The following is a 22,737-nucleotide window of genomic DNA, read 5'->3' on the forward strand; positions in this document are numbered from 1 at the left end:
TATATATATGTATATATATATATATATATATATATATATATATATATATATATATGTATATATATATATATATATATATATATATATATATATATATATATATATATGTATATATATATATATATATATATATATACACACACACACACACACACACACACACACACACACACACACACACACACACACACACACACACACAGAGGGAGAGAGAGATTACATTCCAGAATGACCACAGTATTCTCACAGTATGTAGTTCTCTTGCCTTTAGGTAGCACTGAGCCCAGAAATGAAATTTTCTGTCTGGACCTTGTATTAAGTGCCTTACATTGCAATACATTTTCTGGACAACAAAAGACAAAAAGCTTACATAGTCTGCCCTTTAAGTGCATTTAACATTCTACCTCACCCTTCAATCACTGTCGTCTCTGTCAACCTTTCTCCAGTTGTCATCCCCTCTTGAATGCCTCTGTGGATTTCCTCTTCACCACACATTCTGGTAGTCCTTTCCATTGGTCCACAGACTTCTCTATTCTCTGAAGAAGTATTTTTAGAAGGTCAGGGGCAGTTAGTCCCTACAGTCTACTTCCTGTGCTCCTTCATCCATCCTTTGTCCTTCCTGTTCAGGATGGCTGCTTTATATTCCCTTGATTTGATTGTGTGCACCCATATTATGTTCCCCATTTTTCTGGTCCCTAGTCCCACAATTTAACCATGCATCAGTCCAGTTTCTCAGTCTTCAATTTCTGGTTAATTTTCTCTGTTAGTTCCACAGATCTTTCTATAGCTTTCTTTGTGTCTCCTTTGCTTGCATGGCCTGCAGAATTGCATACATCGCTCAAGGCATTGTGTGACCATGATACAGAAGAATGGAAGCATTAACTCAGTGCATCTTTATGTAGATACACTCCTCAATTTGTTTTCTCCTGCCATTACCTCTCACACTCTCATAATGCTTCTACTAGCCCAGTCCAGGTGTAATCAACTTCCCCAGATCCCTTTCCTTTTCTGTTGTCATCCGTTTCCTCAGAGCTGTTGCTGGGGTAATGGGTGCCTTTGGCAATCTCCTAATTTTGGCATCCCTTAACAAAGAATCAAAGTTGAGAAAAAAAGTATATTGAATAGCCCTTCTCTTTCTGTCTTTCCTATAATCACCTTAACCAGAAAGGCTCATCCAGACTCTGCTACACTTTTCTGTGAAGGAAAGGTTAGTTTGCTGTTATTTTTTGTATTTCTGTATTGCCTTTCTATATTTTGAATACTGTAGTTTGTTTTCTTTACCTTGTGTTTTGCTTGCATTCTGTTTTAACAGCATATTAAAACTTCAAAAGAGACCACAGCTCTCTCTGTTCTGAGTCAGGCAGAATTTTTTCCCTCCCTTCCACCCATTTAAGTTGTCTTGTTAAATACCACTGTCTTTCTAGTTGCCCGCCTCTTATGTTAATCTGACCATATATCTCATTTCTCTCTACTTTCACTGGCTTATGTGAGTAATCACAAAACCATCACTTTTGAAATCTCACCCCTTCAATTATTTAAATTTATTGGCCATCCTACAGTATTTCATAGTACCAAAATACAAAAGTGACCACCCCTTTCAGTCCATCTTGCTGTTTTAAAAATAGTAACTCTCCACTAAACCTTAACTTTTTAAACAGGTAAAACTCAAGTTACCTACTTTCACATCTAACTTCTCTAGTGCACACTGCAGAGTGCATTCTTTTTAATCTTACCTTTAAGCATCCCTGTGACTAGCACTTTCTCTAATACCTGCTGGAAAGCACTAGGAAGCCTTAAACTCATACAAACACTGCACTCTCCTTGTTCATAGGTTCATAGGTTCATAGGTTCATACTAGGCTATCTGCCCAAGGGCATTTATAAGCCTAGCCCATAGTTATGTGGCTTTCGCCACCCCTTTAGTTTGAATAAAAACTAAAAACTAAAAACTAACTTAACAAGGAGAAATTAATAGTAGGCACTAAACAGCCTATAATTGCAAAGTACCTTGCTAAGGAAACAGCTCCTATACTTTACAAAGAAAAAAAAAAGCCCCAAACCAGGCATGTCCAAGGGTCAGCTTCCAGTGATTTCTCCTGTCCACCTGGTGAATCTGGGCATACTGGGGCAATGCAGCAATTGCCTCATGTACACAGACAACCCTCTCCTCCTACCACCCAACACTACAACCTGTGAGAGATGCACTTATATAGCCAAAATGGAAGCAAAGCTCTCTCCACCCAAGATTGTGCTAAACAGTCAAGAGGAGAAGGTTAACACCCACACTACACCTCAAGCAACACATAGCCCTTCTAAACCCGCACCACCAACACCCACATATAGCAACACTAAATCCACATATGCAGAGGCCCTTAACTGTAACCTGCCCAAGCAACAAAGACCTCTGAAGTTGAAACGCAAACAAACACCAATCACAACCAATGTGTCACATAGTTCACAACACCAGTGTGCCACCCAGCAACAGCCCCTAAGGCAAGACAATGTACCTAACACTTTAGTCATAGGTGACTCTATAGTTCGGCACACTGATGTCCCTCTCACCAGGTTGAATAAGGAGAAAGTTACAGTCAGCTGCCTGTCGGGTGCCAGGATCCGCCACATAACGCATGCACTCAAGTCACTCCACAACAAGTACAAATATGACTCTGTCATTGTCCATGTTGGAGTGAATGACTTGAGACGTACCTCCCTGGACTACATGAAAAGAGACATGGAAGAGCTCTCGGATCATGTGGCCCAGGCAGGTATGACCCTAGCCCTGAGTAGCATCCTGCCTTCGCCCAGAATGATACCACAATATAAGGATAAAATGATTGACTTCAACAATTGGCTAAGCTTATGGTGTCATTCAAAGGGGATCCAGTATCTGTCTGCCTGGGATGACATGATTGACAGACCACGATGCTTTGCCAGAGATGGTCTGCACCTGTCGCCCCTGAGATTCAGGTAACTGGCTAAGGTTCTTGCCACCCCTATAGTGCCTTTTTTAGGCAAACTTCAAAGGACAAAACCATCACCATAACAGGTACAAGCATGCAAAATCTGAAGGTAATGCTACTCAATGCTAGAAGTCTAAACCTCAAAATGCACTCTCTCGAGGCACTCCTAAAAATGGAGAACATCGATATCTGTGCAGTAACTGAGACCTGGTTCAAGGCTCCAGAGAGCACCCCTGCAATACCAGGCTACAACTCTTACCACACTTTTCGGCCACCAAACCAGGACCGAAACACTAAAGGTGGAGGAGTGTCAATATTCACCAAGGATATTCACACCACCAGGCTAGTTGGCCAACACAATGTGTCTGAAATTCTCCAAGTGCAACTAACACTAGGTAAGACTGAAATCCAAATTGTAGCTTGCTACAGATCCCCCACCATACCCCAAGATTCTCACTACACCTTTCTAAACATACTGGAAAATATTAAGATAGAACCAAACACCCTAATACTGGGTGATTTTAACTACCCTGCCATTAACTGGGAAAACTACTCATGTCCCAACACCTTTGCGCAACGGTTCTTGGAATTCATAAATTCCAACGCCCTGGATCAACTAATCCATAGTCCAACCAGGGGCTCCAATATCCTAGACCTGGTCATTACCAACATGGGAAATCAATGCTCCATACCTATGGTCACCCCCTCGTTAGTCAGGTCTGACCATAAGCTAATCACCCTTAACATCCACATCCCACCCCCACCCCCCAGTAAAGAAACCACCATAAAAAACTTCTCTAAAGCCAACTTCATGCTACTCAAGTCAGAAGTGACAAACTTCATGACACCCATGCAGACGGGAACTGAAAGTTCAACTGCTGAATCCTACACTACGGCACTGTACGAGCACATCCACTCATGCATGAATCGTGCCATCCCAAATAGAACCAAAATGCTCTCATCCAAAAAAAGGAAGCCAATCTGGTGGTCCCCTGCCATAAACAAACTTTACAACAAAAGGAAGAAACTTTTGCAGAAAAGAGGAAAATCCCAGGATGCAAAAAACTCCCTTACTAGCCTCAGTAAGAAACTGAGATGCCTCATAAAATCCCCCAAAGCTAGTTACGAAAATAAAATTGCCAAAGATTCCAAAGACAACCACAAAGCATTCTATAATTATGTCAAGAATCTAAATGGCAATGCTCAGATCTGCTCTGAGCTAAAACAGAATGGCATTAAATATACTGATCCGAAGGATATTGCCAATATCCTGGCAGATCGATTCAGTGCCAACTTCACCCCACTCTCACCCCCTAAATGGCCCATCTCAATACCGGAAGATTGCCAAATTCCAGTAATAACGGCTACACAGGTACAAAACGCACTCTCTAAAGCCAAGAATACAGCATCCATGGGACCAGATGACATCCCGGGCTGTGTACTACATGAACTACAATATGAACTGGCACCTCACCTAAGTGTCATGTTTAATCATAGCCTCACCTCAGGTTTCGTGCCCACTGAGTGGCGCAGAGCTATAGTTATCCCAATCCACAAGGGGGATCCACCTTGGATCCCGGAAACTACCGTCCCATTAGTCTGACAAGCCTTATCTGCAAGGCCATGGAGCGTATTATCATGGAACTTATAAACGAAGACATTGGCAACCTTCAAACACTGGACCCCACCCAGTTTGGGTTTGTGAAGGGCCGATCTTGTCTCCTGAACCTGATTGACTTCTTTGAATCAGTCTCCAGAGCCATGGACAAGGGTAAGGTGGTCCACACAGCCTATCTAGACCTTGCCAAGGCCTTTGACACCATCCCCACTCTGGAATCATAGATAAACTTACTAAGTTGGGCATTAATCCCTATGTCACCCAATGGGTTGCTAAATGGCTTACTGATAGAACCCACACTGTAAAAGTAGCCAACTCCAAATCCAGCTCCAGACAAGTGACAAGTGGAGTACCTCAGGGTTCAGTCCTGGGGCGCTCTTGTTTGGCATCTACTTCTCTGAAGTACAGGTCAACACTAAGGGACTCTGGCTAACAAAGTTTGCAGATGACTGCAAACTGGGAGCCATTATTGAATCCCCAAATGATGTGGATACTCTACAAAAGGGCCTTACAGAAACAGATGCTTGGTGCCAGAGCCATGGGCTCAAGCTCAATGCCAAGAAATGTATTGTTATCCCCTTTGGGAAAAAACATGTATCCATGAATTACCATATAGGTGGCAGTACATTAAACACAGAAAGTGTGATAAGAGACTTTGGGACACAGGTGGACAGTGGTCTCACCTTCGATAACCACATCGCCACAACAGTCAGGAAATCCTTCTATGTGGCACACCTCATCACGAAGGGCTTTTCATCCAGAAAAAAGGAGGTCATTGTCCTACTGTACTCATCCCTCATTAGACCCATTATAGAATACAATGCCCCATTTGGTATGTACCTCTCAAGACATCTGCAACAACTGGAAAGGCCTTAGAAATACCTCACTAAAAGAATCACAGGCCTAAAGCAGATGCCCTATGCTGACCGCCTTAAAAAACTCCAGCTATACTCTGTCGCATATCGCCTACTCAGAGGCGATCTCTGCTTAACATACAAGGCCATGTCAAACCCAGAGCTGTTGGACATGCTACACTTAAAGAAATCCCAATCCCTCAGAGCTACACGCTCCAGGGATCTAAACCTTGTCATCACAATAAACAAAACATGTTGGAGGGATAGGTTCCTGACCCAGAGACTCCCCAGACTCTGGAATAGATTGCCCATACATGTCAAGCAGAGTGCCTCTTTGGACCTCTTCAAGAGGAACCTTGACGAGTGGATGGGAGAAAGGAAATTCACCCCAGGGATCACGTCAGTCGCCCTGCTAGACAGGGGTCCAGGAAAGTAAATAATGTGGGAAGAAATATTCAGGGAATTGTTATGGCTAGGCTTGTATAGGCCCTAGGGCTGATAGCCTAGTACTAACCTATGAACCTATGAACCTATGAATCACACACACGCACACGCACACACACACACACACACACACACACACACACACACACACACACACACACACACACACACACACACACACACACACTATTTATAATCATTATTAAAATCACAGTTATCTCGATTACTGATTCTGCTCATAACAACAGTGATCATATTACTACAGGGACTGACTGTCACCTCTTCTACCATGCTGATTGTCTCCCCAACAGCTTGTGCCTGGGGTAGCCACTCATTCATCCTATTCTAGTTACAGCTTTGAGTTTCACCCCCCCCCCCCGCAATCGTCACCGCAGGGTTGCTGTGGCCCAAGTATAGAGCTTTGCCTTGGTCATCACTGAACCTCAACTGCTGTCTTTTTGTTCACTGGGTCAGCGTTTCTGAGGCTATTTTTTCCATTCTCCATTGTGGCACTCACTGTTGTGTTATTGATGAAGTGGCTGATATTTTCTTTTCTTTTGGGTAGGTCTGAGATATACACATTGGAGTGCACTGAACTCAGGTTTGACTCCTTCTGTACTCCAGTAGTAGCCTACCTTATTCCACATTTTATCCCTCTGATTACATCCCTTTGTGTCCTACAATTCAATCATGCATCAGTCCAGTTTCTTAGTCTTTGTTGTATCCTCCAGTTTTCCTGTCAACTATCTTTGTGGGCCAGAGTCAAAAACCTTGGTGAAGTCCAGGTATACCACATTTATCGGTATTCTTTTGTCAAGTTCAGTTGTAGCCAGTCACAGAACTGGATCAGGTTTGACTGACTAGTCCTTTTGACTGTGAATCTATTTTTGTTGTTGTATTGGGGTTGCTGACCTGTAGGAATGCTACCAGACTTCTCTTGAACTGTCTCCCAGTAACGTTTTCTGTAACTGCTGTTAAGTTAAAAGGCATGCATTTTATTTTCTGCTCTTCATTTGTACAAAGATACCACACTTGTTATCTTCTAGATTTCTGGTACTTCTACAATGGTCAGTGATTTCCTAAAGACCTCCATCGGTGAGTTTGCAGGCATGTAGGACTGAGAACTCTGAGAGATAGTCCATCTGGTCCTTGTGTTTCATCGTCCCTATGGTTAGCCAGTTTCCTCTTCACCTCTTCCCTCTCTCTCTCTCTCCTGGCATGTGTACAGTACTCCCCTAACTCTCGTAGTTCCTTTCCATCATGCTAACCTCTCTTGTTAAGATATAAGGACAGCATTCGTGCAGTACCACTGCTTTTTGCAATCCTTTCTGCTCTCCATCCTGTCTTTAATCATCCCAGCAAGTCCATTCCTCCCTTCTCCTTTCTGTTACCAACCTAAAAATGGCTGTTGTTCTCCTTTTCCCTTTTGCCATCTCCCATTCACTTCTTATCTTTGCTGCCGTCACTAACTTAATTACTGTTTTTCTATTCTCTACTTGTATGCATCTCTTTCTTTCTACCTCTTGTATGCGCTACCTTTTGCCATCATTGCTAGACTGACATTTCTATGGAGATATATTTGTGTGCTCCTCTTTTTGACGTTTTACTTCATCCTTACAACCTTGTCTATGGGTCTAATTACTCCAGCCCAGATTGTTTCACATAACTAGTATGCTCCATTAATTTTCTTCTAGTCACCTAACTCACCTTTGACCTTCTCTGCTAGCTCAGCTTAATTCATGCTCATAAAATACCACACCACTGTCTTTATTACTGTACTTTTAGCGTTTCCCCTACTGTGATTACCACTGTACTTCTCTGGCCTCTCCACCTTGGTTACGACCACGCCCCAAAATTCATCCTTTTTGGTACAGTCCAACACTGGCTGGTTGAGCCCGTCATGATCGTAGATCTCAATCAGCTCCCATTCCCTCTCTGCCCTGAAGTTTGAAATCTCCCAGTCTACTCCTGACAGATTCAGATCCCCTAAGAATTAACTTCTTGCAGCCCACATCTCTGTTTTCTCCTCCATTCTCCCATCATCCACATTGATTTGTTTGGAGGAAAAACAGATCATCCATCTCTTCTCCTGCTTCCTCTACCATAATTGACAGGGCACTTAACTCAGGCTCTGATCCTGTTCACTCTCTTCCTGAGACAAGTTTCATTTGAGAAGTACACAATGTCCCCATAAATGCCTTTAAATGATGACCACTGCTAATTTGTAGCATACGTACTTCATCTTATCTCGTTAAACACTGACTCTTAAAGTACAATTGTATAGTTAACTATGGGGCGAGTTTGGGAATCTGTGTTTTTCTTGTAGTAATATAACATGATAGTCATCGCCTTACATACCAGAGCTTTGGAGCTCGCAGAGTTGGTGGGTCTGCCTTTGTGATCTTTAGAAGTACCCTTGTTGGATTAAGTTCATGGTGTGGAGGTTCCATTTCTGCCATTTCAATCAGTGTGATGCCCAGAGACCATATGTCTGCCTTACAGTCGTAGGGAACATCCTTAGAAGTTTCACACTGGATCACCTCAGGAGCCATCCTATGGAAGAAAAATGGTAATTATCATTCAGTTGCAGATGTCAAAGGCTATCACATTAGTGTTTATTCTTAATTATAGTTGATTACAGAGGGGCCTTTATCAACCTAGCTATGCTTTCTAAGGTGAGAATCAAACCACATACCTTGTGTCATTTAGGTAAACACCTTAACCATTATGGCAACCATCAACCATTATTAATAAAGAATTTATAAGCGTCTCTGTTTGGTACAAGTCCTCACTGTGTTGTTATATGTGTTAGAGACCTAATTCTTTCTTTTCTAATTGCACAGTGTAATAGCATCTCAAGTGGTAAAACAGTCCACAGTGACATTAACTAATCCATTTTATCTAATATAGTGAACTGCAAAGCAAGGGTTAATTATTGCTGGTTCCATACCGTGAAGCAATACAGGAAGGAGGCAGTTGTACATTACCTCATTAGTTACCTGAATTGATGCTATAATGGTCAAGACACACATGGTTGGTCTACAGCATGTACACCAATTGCAAAACAGTTTTTAACAGGCTTTTTAATTTATTACACTATATTGCCATATCTCTACCCCTAGCAGAAATATTAATGAAGTTGTAGCATAAATGTTTTTTGTTTTTTTTTTAACGTCCAATGCTGAGATAACTATTTTTTCAAATAATACACCTGTGTAATAGTCAAGCTATAGTCTGGAGTTTTAAAGCCTGTTTAGATGCTTGTGTTGTGATGCAACCTGTGTTCTATAGTTGGGAAACTGATTCTTAATTAGAGTGACTAATAATTCTTTTTCAGAAATTCATCTTACACCTTTGTTAGAATGATCTACATTTCTGTATAAGACACAATGAGGTCAATGATTTTGCTCAGGTATTTGAAAAATTGCTTCCTACTACTGAAAGGCATTAGTGCATTTTTTTCCTTTCTTCACATTGATATTACCTAAACAATATACCTACCCACCTCTGTTAAGTATAAAATAGACAAATCTAGTTAAAGCTAGTAACATTATGGAGGCTATCAGGAGATATAATGAAAGGCAGCACAGCTCCTCCTCTGAACACTGGTTTAATACTCTGAACACTGGTTTAATACTCTGAACACTGGTTTAATACTGGTGATCATCCAGTGCCTTTTTGTTCTACTTTTTCCTGTTTGCCTTGTACTTTACCAGCCCTGACCTCTAGCATCACTAGATTCATTCATTCCCCATATCCTACCTGGCTTCCAGCACACAACATCATCCCACAGGAACAGTGTCTGCCCTTTACTGGGGTGGGTGTTGCCTTATCAGAGCCTCCAGCACTGTGATTTCCCAGATGGAACAGTGATGACCAGATACTAGCATATTGTCATGTGTGGCTAGTTCAGATTTTTCAGTTTTTATGTTCTACTTTTTTCTTCCATCAGTGCTCAGCAGATTCTTGTTACTAGATTCATAGGTGTGTACTAAGTGAACAACTACTATACCTTTTTAAGCCTAGCCATGCATCCCAAATCACTGACAAGTTCTGGTACCCTTGATAAGGGTAAGCAAGGGCTTGGGAGATGAAACATTTACAGGCTACCTGTGTCCATTAGAGACATAGATGCGAACCAGGCATGAATTTCCTGTTTCCTATCCAGTTGGTGAAACTACACTTGAGCTGGGTTATTGAGAAACTCTGCTTCACATGAATGGTGAGCCTGTTCTGAGGAAGGGGTAGTCTTTGGGATACATACCTGCAGGTCCTGTTTCTATCACAGGCAAGGATTAAGTCTTTAGAATGGGTAATTCTGGTGCTGTTTGCTGTGCAGATATGCAGGAGGTCCATCAGGGTGAGGTCTGACAATGCCCTGTTTACCAAGCATATATATCCCCTCAACAGCCTGTAGGAGACAGAATACAAGGATAGGGCTTTGAAGTGGTCTGCATAGAACATGTTACTTATGACCTGTATTCTTTTACTGAGGAACCTCGGTGGACATTACGGTTGCTGGATGTGCCTGGTTTGGTACATACTAAAGGGGACATTGTACTGAATGAAAGGTCTGATGAATGCTGAACACAGTGGACCAATGACCTTCTTGGACCTAGATGCCATATCTTTGTTCATAAGGTGCACAACATAGAATGATTTCCTTGCTACTGCAGATGTGATGTTCAAAAGCTAGGTTACTGCCTGTGTGTGTCTCCAAGTCCCTGACTACTGTATTGACTGTTAGGGGTGTGTTGGCAATATTTTTATTTTATTTTATTTTATTTAACATTTGTTGACCGGGAATGTCCGACTAGGTTCCACAGAGCCTGTTTTCAGCGGAGGCCCGGGAAGAAATGCTCCAGATGATAGTTACCAGGGGTAGATGACTTTCCAAAGGATCCTATTATGCATTCCTTGGCATTTACTTTTTGTCCATGGCTCTGTCATAAGTTATTTGTCTGTGGAAGCCCATTCCAGGAGAACAATAGAGTCAGTGGGAAATACTATGACTGCTCCTAATTTGCAATTGTCTGCAAATTTGGTAAGCCAGAGGCCCTTGACATTAGCCATGACTTCAGAGAAGTAAATAGCAAAAAGGAGGAGTCCAGGACTGAGCACTGATGGACTCAGGTTGTTACTGTCCTCTTTGTAGACATGGACTTCCCAGTTCTAACTTCCTGGGTCATGTCTGTGAGCTAGATGGCTATCACTGGGTGACATAAGGGTTTATACCTAACAACTTGATTTTGTCAATAATGCCTAATGGGATATTGTATCAAAAGCATTGGTCAGGTCATGATAGGCAGTGTGAACTGTTTTTCCCTCATCCATTGCTTTGGTGACCTTCTCAAAGAAGTCCACCAGACTGAGTAGGCATGATCAGCCCTTGATGAAACCAGAATGGGTTGGGTCCAGTGTCTGGAGGTTTCCTATGTCATTAATGATTATTTCCATAATAATTATTTCCATGGTTTTGCATATGAGACTAGTGAGACTTATGGGTCTGTAGTTTCCAGGGTCTGTAGATGGGCCACCTTTGTGTATAAGGATTCATAGTTTCAAAGGTGAATACTAGGCTAACTGCCCTGAAAAGCCATTTTAAGTATAGCCAATTACCTGAGGTCAGAATCAAACCCTGTACCTTGTCTCTGTAAGGTAAAAACTATAACCATTATGCCAATGGTTGCTGTTCTCAATTCGTTATACACAAAACGTTTTTGGAGTCTACAGTTAAATAATGATTCCAGAGGCCCTGATAGGTCATGTTTCATGCTATTTAGAAGGCATCTTGGAATATTGCCCTGACTCATCAATGCAGTGTCCCTGGCCTTAGAGAGACCATTAAGGATGTTTCCCTAGTGATGGTCGGAGGAGTAATATTTGATCTCATTTCCTGAGGGGAGGTTGAGGGGGACAGAGGGGTAAAGTTAGAGCTGAATTTGTCTGCCAGTAGGTCTGCTATATCTTCTGGTTCAGTATGTGGCTCCATTAACAATGAGCTCTGCACACAGTTGTGTATTGCTTTTGAGGCTGCAGACATAGCTAAAGAATGCTTTGTGGTTGTCCTTGGTCTGGGAGGCCAAATTTACCTCAGCTTTGGCTTTGGTAAACTTTAGTTTTCCTCTGAGTTGTTTGCTTAATTTGATGAGAGTACTTTTATCCTGATGGGTACTACACCTCCTAATTTTTGCCATCACTAAATGCCAGGTAAAATAGCTTGTCAGAATTCCCATCACTAACCCCAGCTGAGGTACTGTGCTCTCCTTTATAGGCTAAGTCTCCCTCACTACCATACCCAGGCATGTAACTCATCTGACCACTAGGTGGTGCTTGGGCAGCACAGTTTAGACAGCATCCTTCCCCTTGAACAGGTCACCTAGTGCTTACTCATTCTCATTCCACCTCAGGTAACTCCTCCAGAACCTGGGCCTAAGACATTAGTCTAGATTGTATAGCTCATAGTCAATGATTTATCCCTATTTTCCATGTAGGGTTACCTTGTGGTTCATAGGTTCATGGGTAGATACTGGGCTATCTGCCCAAAGGCATATATTAGCCCAGCCACGTTGTGTGGTATTCACTGCCCCTTTGGTTAGTTCCCTAGGCACTTGATCTAGCAGCTAGTACCCTTGGCCCCTATCTAGTAAGGCTGTTGGTATGATCCCTGGTGTGAACTTTCTGTTACCCATCCACTCGTCAAGGTTCCTCTTGAAGAGTGATAGTGAGGGGCTCTGTCTTATGTACATCGGGACCTTGTTCCATAGCAAGGGAAGTCTTTACGAAGTGAATCTATCCCTCCAGCATGTTCTATTCATTGTTGTGCTGAGGTTTATATCCTTAGAGCGTGTAGCTCGAGTGGATTTGGTTCTGCTAAGATGGAGCATGTTCAACAGTTCTGGGTTGGACATGGCTCTGTATGTTAGACAGAGATCGCCTCTGAGAATGCGGTATGCAACAGAGAAAAGCCTTAGTTTTTTCAATCATGCTGCATAGGGCAACTGTTCAAGGCCAGTAATCCTCTTAGTGAGGTACCTCTGTGGTCTCTCCAGCTGCTGGAGATGCCTAGCCAGGTACATTCCAATTGGTGCATTGTACTCAATAATAGGTCTGATGAGGGAAGAGTAGAGGGGCACCACTACATCCTTAGATCTTGATGCGAACCCTTTTGTGATCAGATGGGTCTCATAGAAGGATTTTCTAACCACCTTGGCAACATGGTTATCAAAGGAAAGCTGACTATCTACTTGGGTCCCTAGATCCCTTATTACTACTTTAGATTTCAGGGGGTTACCTAATTTGTGGTAGTTTGTGGGTACTCTGTTTTTTCCAAAGGGGATTACTATGCATTTTTTAGCATTTAGCTTGAGACCATGGCTTTGACACCATGCATGTCTCGTTAAGGCCCTTCTGGAGGATATCCATGTCGGCCAGAGACTCTATTATAGCACCCAGTTTGCAGTCGTCCACAAACTTGGTCAGCCACAGCCCTTCAGAGCTTGCCTGTACTTCTGAGAAGTATATGCCAAGCAGGAAGAGCCCCAGGACAGAGCCCTGAGGCACACCGCTCATTACTGGTCTGGATTCGGACGTAGATCTAGATACTCTTACTTTATGGGATCTGCCTGAGAGCCAGTTTGTGATTCATCTTGTGACGTAAGGGTTTATGCCCAGGTTAGTGTGTTTATCAATAATACCCGAATGGGGAATGGTCAAATGCTTTAGCAAGGTCAAGGTAAGCTCTGTGTACCTCATTTCCCTTATCTGTAGCCTGAAGCTAATAAGTAAATGAACTTCTCTTCTTCTTTGAAGCAAAGTACGTTCTGACATGTCAGGGATAAAGCTCCATCACTTATTCCTATCCTTGTACTGACCACAAGTCAGGGTCCATTACCATTCAATATTAGAAAAGTTTTTGTTCTGGAATTTAGCAAAATGTCTGTTGCTATATAACTGATAGGCAGATGAATGACCTGGAGATGAAGCAAATTACTCCTGTCCTCTGCAACACTGACATTTTTTTTGAGTTACAGCTCTGTTTTAAATTTTAAGAAATAAAGTCTTGTCTCAAAAAAGTGTTCTTATATGTCAGTTTTTTATTCTATTTATTTATTTTTTATGAAAGTTCCATTAAGAGCAGCAGGAAGATCCAGTCATTCAATTTCACTTTGGAAGAGATACAAATTTCCGTAAAACACCCAGTAATAAAACTATTATTACAGTATATGAATTAACCATTGTGTGTTTCTTCTTTCATATATTTACAAATGCATCGCAAATCAACATCTATTCACAGTCAGCATTATGCTTTTAACCTCTGTCCTTGATCGGTCATGATTTATCTGTCCTTAATTATGCTTAAAGGTGCATTATTAATTTCTATTTTACAAATTTCTCTTTGTAAACTGTTATAGATATGGTATTCTGAAAGAGTTTTGTCTGGCTTATATGTTATTGGAGCTGAAACAGTGGTAGCCAACCAGTGCAGTCTGGAGTACATTAGCGGAGACAATATTTAGATGTTACCTACTATCCATGTATCTATAAACACATTAAACCTTAGTTTTATAATTTTGGGAATTAATTGCCTTGTTTATTTTCTTTCATGTGTTTACAAGACTCATATAGCTGTCTTGTTTTATTGTGTTAAATGTGCTGCAATGGCTTGTTAATGTTTATCTATCATAAAACATGTTGTTTTAGATTTCAAATAAAATATAAATATAATATTCAAAAATTATTTATTTATATATCTTATGTACTCCATGAAGTTTACTGCTCCTTAAATGGTGCTTACTTAATAATTAGATTCAAGGCTTCCAGTGTTAGTAAAGGAGAACTGCTTCTAACATTGGTGGGGGGGGGGTTACTATGACCTACCATTATTTCCCCATCCCTGCATTTGTTGTCAAAATTTGAAGGCTACATTCTTCTGTGGATCACCCTCCACTCAGGGAACATCTTCGATAAATACCCACTCACCGAGATGGGCATACTAAGCCCTCCCTGCTGACACTTCAGATGCCCCTGCCATTAATCAAACCTAGGGTGCCTGAGCTGTAGTTAGGACTTTATTCTTCTAGTAATGTTTTGTCCCACATACCAATGGTAGTAATTACTTCCATTTTTAAAGGAAGAAGTAGGGATGAGGTAGCCAACTACAGACCAATCATTTTAGTTAGTGTGGGTGGGTGTTTTGAGCTGTATATTAACTTAATGTGGGTTCTAGCAAGGCTATTTCATTTCTTAGCATTTTAATTGAGCTCTAACACAATGAGCTAGTATAAGTTGTAGACAATGAAAAGTGGGGTGTTAATCTCCATGCTTCAAATTTAGTTCTTAGTATTCCTGCAGTGGGAAGTCTGCCTGTGTCACACATATGGGAGGTCTTTGCCCCATCGCATTCCCTCCTTCTTAATCATATCAAATCCAAATTAGGATAATCTCAGGGAAGAGGTTTTCCCTGAATTTATGTGATCTTGTAATTAACATAATTAAGGTACACTGAGGATTATAAATTGCTATTATTATTATTTTTATTTATTTTTTTGTGTACTTTATGTCATTAATTTATGTTGGCAAACTCCAGTGGTTATGTCTGTAGTTTTAATGAAGCAAGTTATGATGAAGTAGGCTGGGTGTTAAAGACTCAGTCTATGCAGTAAATACTCCCTTCTTCCTCTCATATTTTTATTTGAATCAGAATGATTTAGTTACTGTCTCATTAGTTTGCCTGTAGTGACCTTAAGCCAAATCTTAAAAAAAAATGTTGCCTTATGCACTTTGGTCCCATATCTTCTACCTCAGACTACTTTTTCATATTTTATAGATCTGTTTCAAAACAAAAATGTGTTTATTCCTTGAAGGCCAGTAAATGACCAATAATGAGTTCCATACTATGAAAGTATGAACATTTTGGAAATGTTAAATTAGCAGCTTCAGTTGTTTTTTAGCATAATTGCAAACACCGCAGCACTATTACAAACACAAAATTCTATGTTCACATTTTAATGTGAAAGACTGAAGATACAATTTTTTTTTTCTCAGTACGCATTACGTTTATTTTCAGGCCTACTTGTAGCTGCAGTAATCTTTGCTGCATTTCCAAAAAAGAAGAGAAACACTCTTTTTCATGTATATAGCCCTATAAATGGTCATTTTCTGTCCTGTAGTATGCACTCTGACAGTAGATTCTGCTAGAACTGCTCTCATTTTTGTAGAGTATGTGAACTGTTGTCCACAATTACTTACCAGTATGGGGTTCCAATGAAGGAAACTCGCTTCTGTAGGGTGTTGACATTCTTGGCAGAGACACCAAAATCAGCTGCAGCAGAAATAGTAACATAAGAGTAATGATCATTAATTGGAAATTATGACTAAACAATAAACATATATTTAAATGTGCCAGAATGAAAAAAAGAACTGTAACTTCTTAATAGGACAGTTTTGGTCTACAATAGTAGCGGACCTAAATAACTGATGCTAAATCAGAGTGCTATAATAATTAAATGTGTGGAATGGATTTGTCAATGATATTTATAAGGCTACAGTTTCGGCTCCTTGTATCTAACCAGCATTAACCCCCATAGCTGAGCTTCAACAGATTTGCTGTGCTCATACAAATCAAAACAGATTAGAAAGATGTGCATTTGTCCAAATTACTGATTTTAACTACATCATAAATAAGAAGAATATTAAGTTCTTTTTTTGCACTCCTCCAGGGCACTGATCCCAACTCTTCAGTACTCCTGCAGTATTTTGCCCAGGGTTTATCTGTACTTGACTTAGTTGACTCGGTTCCTCTAAATGCTCATGCTAAATGCTATTTCTTAACTGAAGGATCATGGGAGGCTAGTGCTCCCATTTAGTTGGTGTTTTTTTTCCTTCCTATACTTTGGGCTGTGTAGAGTTGCAGTCCCACCAGCATGAATGTTCCTTTTTCTCTTGTTTTGCTTTTACAATGTACAATCAGAAGTATTGTGCATTACATACCTCTTGATTGCATAGTGTTATCAATCTTGATATTAAGTAGAACCAGGATCCACCTCGCCCATAGGAGGAAGGAAACATTTTCACTTCTTGATTTTGTTTCCTGGTTCTTGACCTTACCGGCGACCTTGGTTCGTCACCTTTCTTTGAAGCAGTGTTGCTGGAGCACCCGCAGATTACATCACCATTACCGATAGACACAGATCACATGACTTATCTTTTTCCTTTTCTGCAGCTATAAATCATGTCTTAAGTGAGACAATGCTTTATCAGGGAAAAAGTAGCAGATTACTGGAACAGCTTTTCTTAATGAAAGTTATACTAATGATATCTGTCTATTATAACCTTAACTTCTCAAAAATATCTAAATACCCTTCAGTGTACTTCAAGCAACATATGCAAGTTCATAACCCTTTCACCAAAAAGAGAGCATCACTAGACTACACTGGAAAAAGCCACCTGACCACCTATACTCCAAAGGACAATTCTTCTGCTAGGAACACTTGTTTTCAAACTCTTCATGGAACAATGCTTTCTGTCTCTTGCTCAAAGACTCCCAGAGAGAGCTCTTCCAACATATGCCCTTGGATCCCTCTCTCCTTCTACTTCCCACCTACAAAGTCCTTTAAGTAATTTGAAATGCACCAACCATGCTTTCTCCCTGCTTGTTCCAAAAATCTGGGAAGCCATACCAAAGCAGAGACAATTCATACTACCATTGTGATACTTTAGGGAGGAACTCAAAAACTATCTGTACAAGTAGTTGTTCATAAAACTGCTTTGTCACTTAGACCATTAGATTCCTACCATAACAACCTCCCTGTACTCATACTCACTTCTTCTTCTTCTTCTTTCGACTTTTCCCAATTAGGGGTCGCCACAGTGGATCATCTGTCCGCTCATGACTGGCAGAGAAGTTTTACGTTGTCGAGTTGCCAGCCTGGTGCCCAACCTTCCACAGAAGGCACACACGTGCACGCACTCACACCTAGCGCCAATTTAGAGTGTCCAATCTACCTACATTATGTCTTTGGGATGTGGGAGGAAACCGGAGCACCCGGAGGAAACCCACACGACCACAGGGAGGACATGCAAACTCTGCACAGAAGGCACCCCAGCCAAGGATCGAACAGGAGAACCTCTTGCTGTGAGGCGGCAATGCTAACCACTGCACCACCATGGCTGCCCACTCATACTCACTATGCAACAAAATAACTCGGGTTTGTCAAAGTATACCAAACACTCCACCTCTCCTTTCTCCTAAACTGCATCATGCCTCATTCATTTCCTGACATTCATTCAGCTACCCTTGACTCCCTTCTTTGTCACCTCTCCTCTAGCACCTTCTTCCTAATTTTTCTCCTCACTCCATGCCCTCATTTTTTGCATTGAAATGCACCCTTATATCTAAATGCTTTTATCACTCGTAAATTTCGTCAAATATGACTGTATCACGCTAATGTTTTCTGGACACGCTATAAGCATCGAACATCTATTGACATTGCTGATGTAACATAGTAATGACTTCTTAAACTATGTAACACCATTTTTCTTAAAGTATTGAAACATTGCAAATACCTTTAAATTAAACTGCTGCACAATAATATTTTGTTTATATTGTATATGCTTGGTTGTAAGCCCAGGCTGAGCCTTAAAATGGGCTAGTGGGATCAGTGCTATAACCTGGTCAATATATGAAAAATAAAAAGAATCCAAGTGTTGCAAGAAAGCCAAAGGAGGTGCAATCTCATTAAGGATCTGTTCATACAGGGCTGTTTAAATTTGTTTTTAGAGCATGCTAGAATAACATATTTGCAGGTCTAGTGATGTTTATAGTTCATTTATAAACTTAACATTTACATGTTGATAAAAATAAGGTATAAAATATATTTAGCATATGTGAGTTCGTTAAACTAGTATTACTTTCTGAACAAAGGCTTTCATGTTATCCTTCATGCAATAAAATATCAGCATAGGTGAAGTGGTTACCAGTGACCTAACATAGAAAGTAGCAAAGTACAAACTGAAACATGTTTGTAATATAGTTTTGTTAATACTCGCAGTTGTTGATGCTGCAGCATCCTATGCACTTATTTAATATTTTAAAAAACAAATTAAATGAAAACACAGTGTGTCACCTGAACAACATAAAAAAACAACAGCAAACCCTTTGCTATTAGTGTTTCTTGGTCAGAACTCTTTTCCCAAAATGACGACATCTCAGTGTGCCCTAGATCCAAATATAATGAGCCAAATGTTTGAAAAGAAAGTCAAAATGTGCAGCCAAGCCTTGCATCTCTGCAAAGTTTCCAGAAGTATTATCCACAGAATGTTTCACTCTGACTCTCTGTTACAACACTGTATAGATGCTAAAACAGCATCAAAGTTTCTTATCAGCTTCCTCTAAAATAGTGTTTTGAGCCTGTACTATTCCAAGGGAAAAATAATGGAGCTGTTACTCAGTCAAACAGTGTCTTCCCACACAACAAACATGAAAGAAATTAGTTAGTACCAAGTGTTTATATGTACTGTCCTTCCTAGCTGCAGTAGAAAACTATTATATCTCTGAGTTAGTACCAAGTGTTTATATGTACTGTCCTTCCTAGCTGCAATAGAAAACTATTATATCTCTGAGTTAGTACCAAGTGTTTATATGTACTATCCTTCCTAGCTGCAGTAGAAAACTATTATATCTCAACACAGATAAGTATGATAGTGATTTTTTATTGTTTTAATTTTAATTTTTGACATTTGCATGTTATGTTAACAGTAACTTTATCAAAGTGAGTTATGTGTTATGTTGTATTTATTTATTTATTTTGTCTGCTAACAAAGATTAGAAATTTGAAAATTACAATGTTTAGCTTTTTAATTTTTAAAGTTTACCAGCTGTAAAATTAATAGTAATCACATTGACAGGACTAACAGGTTGCTTATATTTACTTATTTATTTGTTTGTTAAACTGGTACATAGACTAGTCCTTCCTGAACCCTCTTCAGCCTTGGCTGAGATTATAAGGGGAAGCATAAATGTTGCTGGACGTTCCTGCTGGGGGTTCATTGTTTAAATAGAGGTAAAGTATGAGTAGTTGTGAGTGAGTGACTTTCAGCAGTAGGAGTATTAATATGCTTAGCTGTATCTTAGCATCAGAAGTAACTTAGTGACTGGTGTAGTCAGAGCCAAAGCCACAGGGCAGGAAGAATTCTTTAAATTATTTTATCACTTTGCTTATTGGTAAAACAAATAAGGAAGATGCATTTTTAGAACTGACCTAGGAGCACAGTTTGATTAAGCATCTTAGAAAGAGGATGCTAATGAAGGAAAAGGGGCAAACTGAGCAAAACAGAATAGCACTGATTGACATCTCATAACGTTACCCCGTTGTGCTCCACTACTTAAAATGTATAATGATACAGTTAGTTAGAAATAGGAATAAAAAATGTTTCAAAAATTGAAGAAAATATTTGACATTTGCAATGATAAAATAAGCAGGTTTTCCTTGCTAGCTCTAAACATTGTTGGAGCAAGTCTGGGGGAGCTGGGCAGATTTGGTAGATGTGATTGAGGAGAGGCACCTGGAGTGGTTGATAGTCAGCTGACAGGGAGCCAACAATGCAGAAAAAGTAAGTACAACCTGATTAGAGCTTGTGAAGTTATAGGACAAAAACTAGAAAATTGTGTTGGTACTGGGAGTAACTGCTATCATCAGTGCAGACATAATACAGCTTACAAGATGGAGAGGTTCCTTTCTATGACCTAAGAAATAAAGTGAAGAAAAAAGGAATAAGTTTTATAAAGTTAGTTTATGTTCTTAGTTGTTTAGATTAGATACTCAGTTGGGGATTAGAGATAGTGATGCTCCCCCATTATATTGGTTATTATAGTGGTTATTACAATAATTAATTGTCACAAATTAGAAATTAACAGGAAACTGCAACGTGCTGTTTCTAATAATTAATGTCATAATCACTGGAAAAGTAACGTCTTGATTTCAGTGTTTGCGCAGACTTTCATTAATGTGACTCATGTCACATGCACGGCACAAAACAGAATGAGGAAACAATGGAAAAATACACAGTGTACAAAGCTGACACAAGATGACTGAGTCTTGAATGAACTGATACAAGCAAGTTGATATGACATATTGCAAGAAAAAATGTTAAGTAGGTGTCATTATATAAAGTACAAATGCAGGGTTAATGATATCATCTGGGTTAGCTTTGTTAACAGAGAAGGTTACTGGTAAAAAAATAAATAAATGAAACTAACCTGCTATCAAGACAAACAACCACTAAATACTACTGAAGTAAGATGGTAAGCATAAGTGATGCTAAAAATGAAGGATATAAAACCCACAGAAAAAGTCCTAAACGGGTTGGGAAGTGATTTTTTTTTAAACAGTAGGAGTCCTTTCTTTGTCCAAAATTGCTTGTGGTGAGAAGAAAGAAGTCTAGTGTTCCTTAGGAAAAAGGACACATAGCAAGCACTGGGTATATGCCAGCTAGTTAAAATAACGGTGAAAAGCTAAACTTTTTAGTCAAGAGAAAATTAGGTTCATAAAAAGGTAAAATATATTTAAAATCAATAAATAAACTTACATTCAGAAAGAAAAACATTTTATGTAAATTATAGACATAACAGAAGCAATAACACTGCCAGAAGAAAAAAATACAGAATGACTAAAAGAAAATTAACAGCAATGTAAGAAATGTCTTATATAACAAGGAAGTGAAGCAACTGTGTCTATAGGAAGCCCACATCTAAGTAAATATTCACTGATAAACCAAGTGCAACAAAAGGGAGAGCAGAAACACATTTCATCACAAAAAACATTAATGTGATGAAAGTGAGCTAACAAATAGGAGTAGCAGAATAAGAATCTTCTAAGCATTAGTATCATTAATAGTTATTAACTACTACGTGTGCCAAGGTATTGAGATAGAATGTATTGTCCTGTGTTTGTTAGATACTGAGACAAGAAACACAAGAGAGGAAACTATGAACAATTTTCAAGGAGAAAACAATATGGAGAGTAATGCTACATTTTTGGGAGTAATACTTTATGGGAAAAACTTGTAGACACTTAACAATCATGTTGAAAGATTCTGGAAGTAATTTACCATCTGATGTTTAGTTTCAGAGTTATATTACCCAAATATGAAATCGAACTAATCCAAAGAATGAGATTAAAATATGTCAGGTAAATGAAATTTGTTGAAGAGATCTGAACATCATGGATTTGTTTTTGGAATACTGGTTATGTTTCCATAAAACATTTTATTTATGTAGCATGAGTGGCACTACCTGAAAGCCGTGAACAGATCTCAAGAGGAAAGTTTAAAAGAGAGAGAGAAGGAACTGAGAAAGTCAGGAAAGCACCTTTATACTGAAGCTGAAGAAATTAAAGAAAATTTCCATGTAGTTGGCCCTTGTTATGGACCACGTTTAACAAAATACTTTTCTTGTTATAGTATGGCTGTAATGTCAGAAATACTGTTTTATGTCTTATGAACATCACAGGCATAATTTAACAACTTAGAATGTCACTCATCCAGAGTCCAGAAAAAAGAAGTTATGTCTTACCATAACGCTTCATCTGTGTTGTCGATCTTCACTTATCCCTTGACAGTGGGCTCAAGTCTGAATCTCAAAACTGACTCAGCCATTATACCAGCTCATGCCCTCCAAAAACTCAGGCTTCACCTTACCCAGAATGCTCCTCTCAAAGTTACCTTAGATCGAGTTTGCACAATATAGTGACAGACAGAAAAACAACAGATCCGAGACTATATCTGTAACCATAAGGGAATAATACATTTCCTGCTAGGGTAGGTCTGTTCCACCAAGAAACCTGAAAAGGGCAGGAGGAAGG

General features: G+C 39.7%; 1 protein-coding gene across 2 annotated transcripts in view; it reads right to left on the reverse strand.

Annotated features, from left to right (window-relative positions):
- Positions 1-22,737, reverse strand: part of LOC122811999 (serine/threonine-protein kinase 10-like) — a 504,844-nt gene that overhangs the window by 214,562 nt on the left and 267,545 nt on the right. For both annotated transcript variants that reach the window (XM_044084213.1, XM_044084214.1), the window contains exons 5-6: positions 16,127-16,199; positions 8,234-8,428 (exon numbers count right to left, since the gene is read on the reverse strand). In XM_044084213.1, the coding sequence (XP_043940148.1) occupies positions 8,234-8,428; positions 16,127-16,199 (268 nt within the window). The remainder of the gene's footprint in view (positions 1-8,233; positions 8,429-16,126; positions 16,200-22,737) is intronic.

Source organism: Protopterus annectens, chromosome 9.part0, assembly GCF_019279795.1.
Source record: "Protopterus annectens isolate FY-2018-M chromosome 9.part0, PAN1.0, whole genome shotgun sequence".
In the NCBI taxonomy this organism is placed as follows: domain Eukaryota; kingdom Metazoa; phylum Chordata; order Ceratodontiformes; family Protopteridae; genus Protopterus; species Protopterus annectens.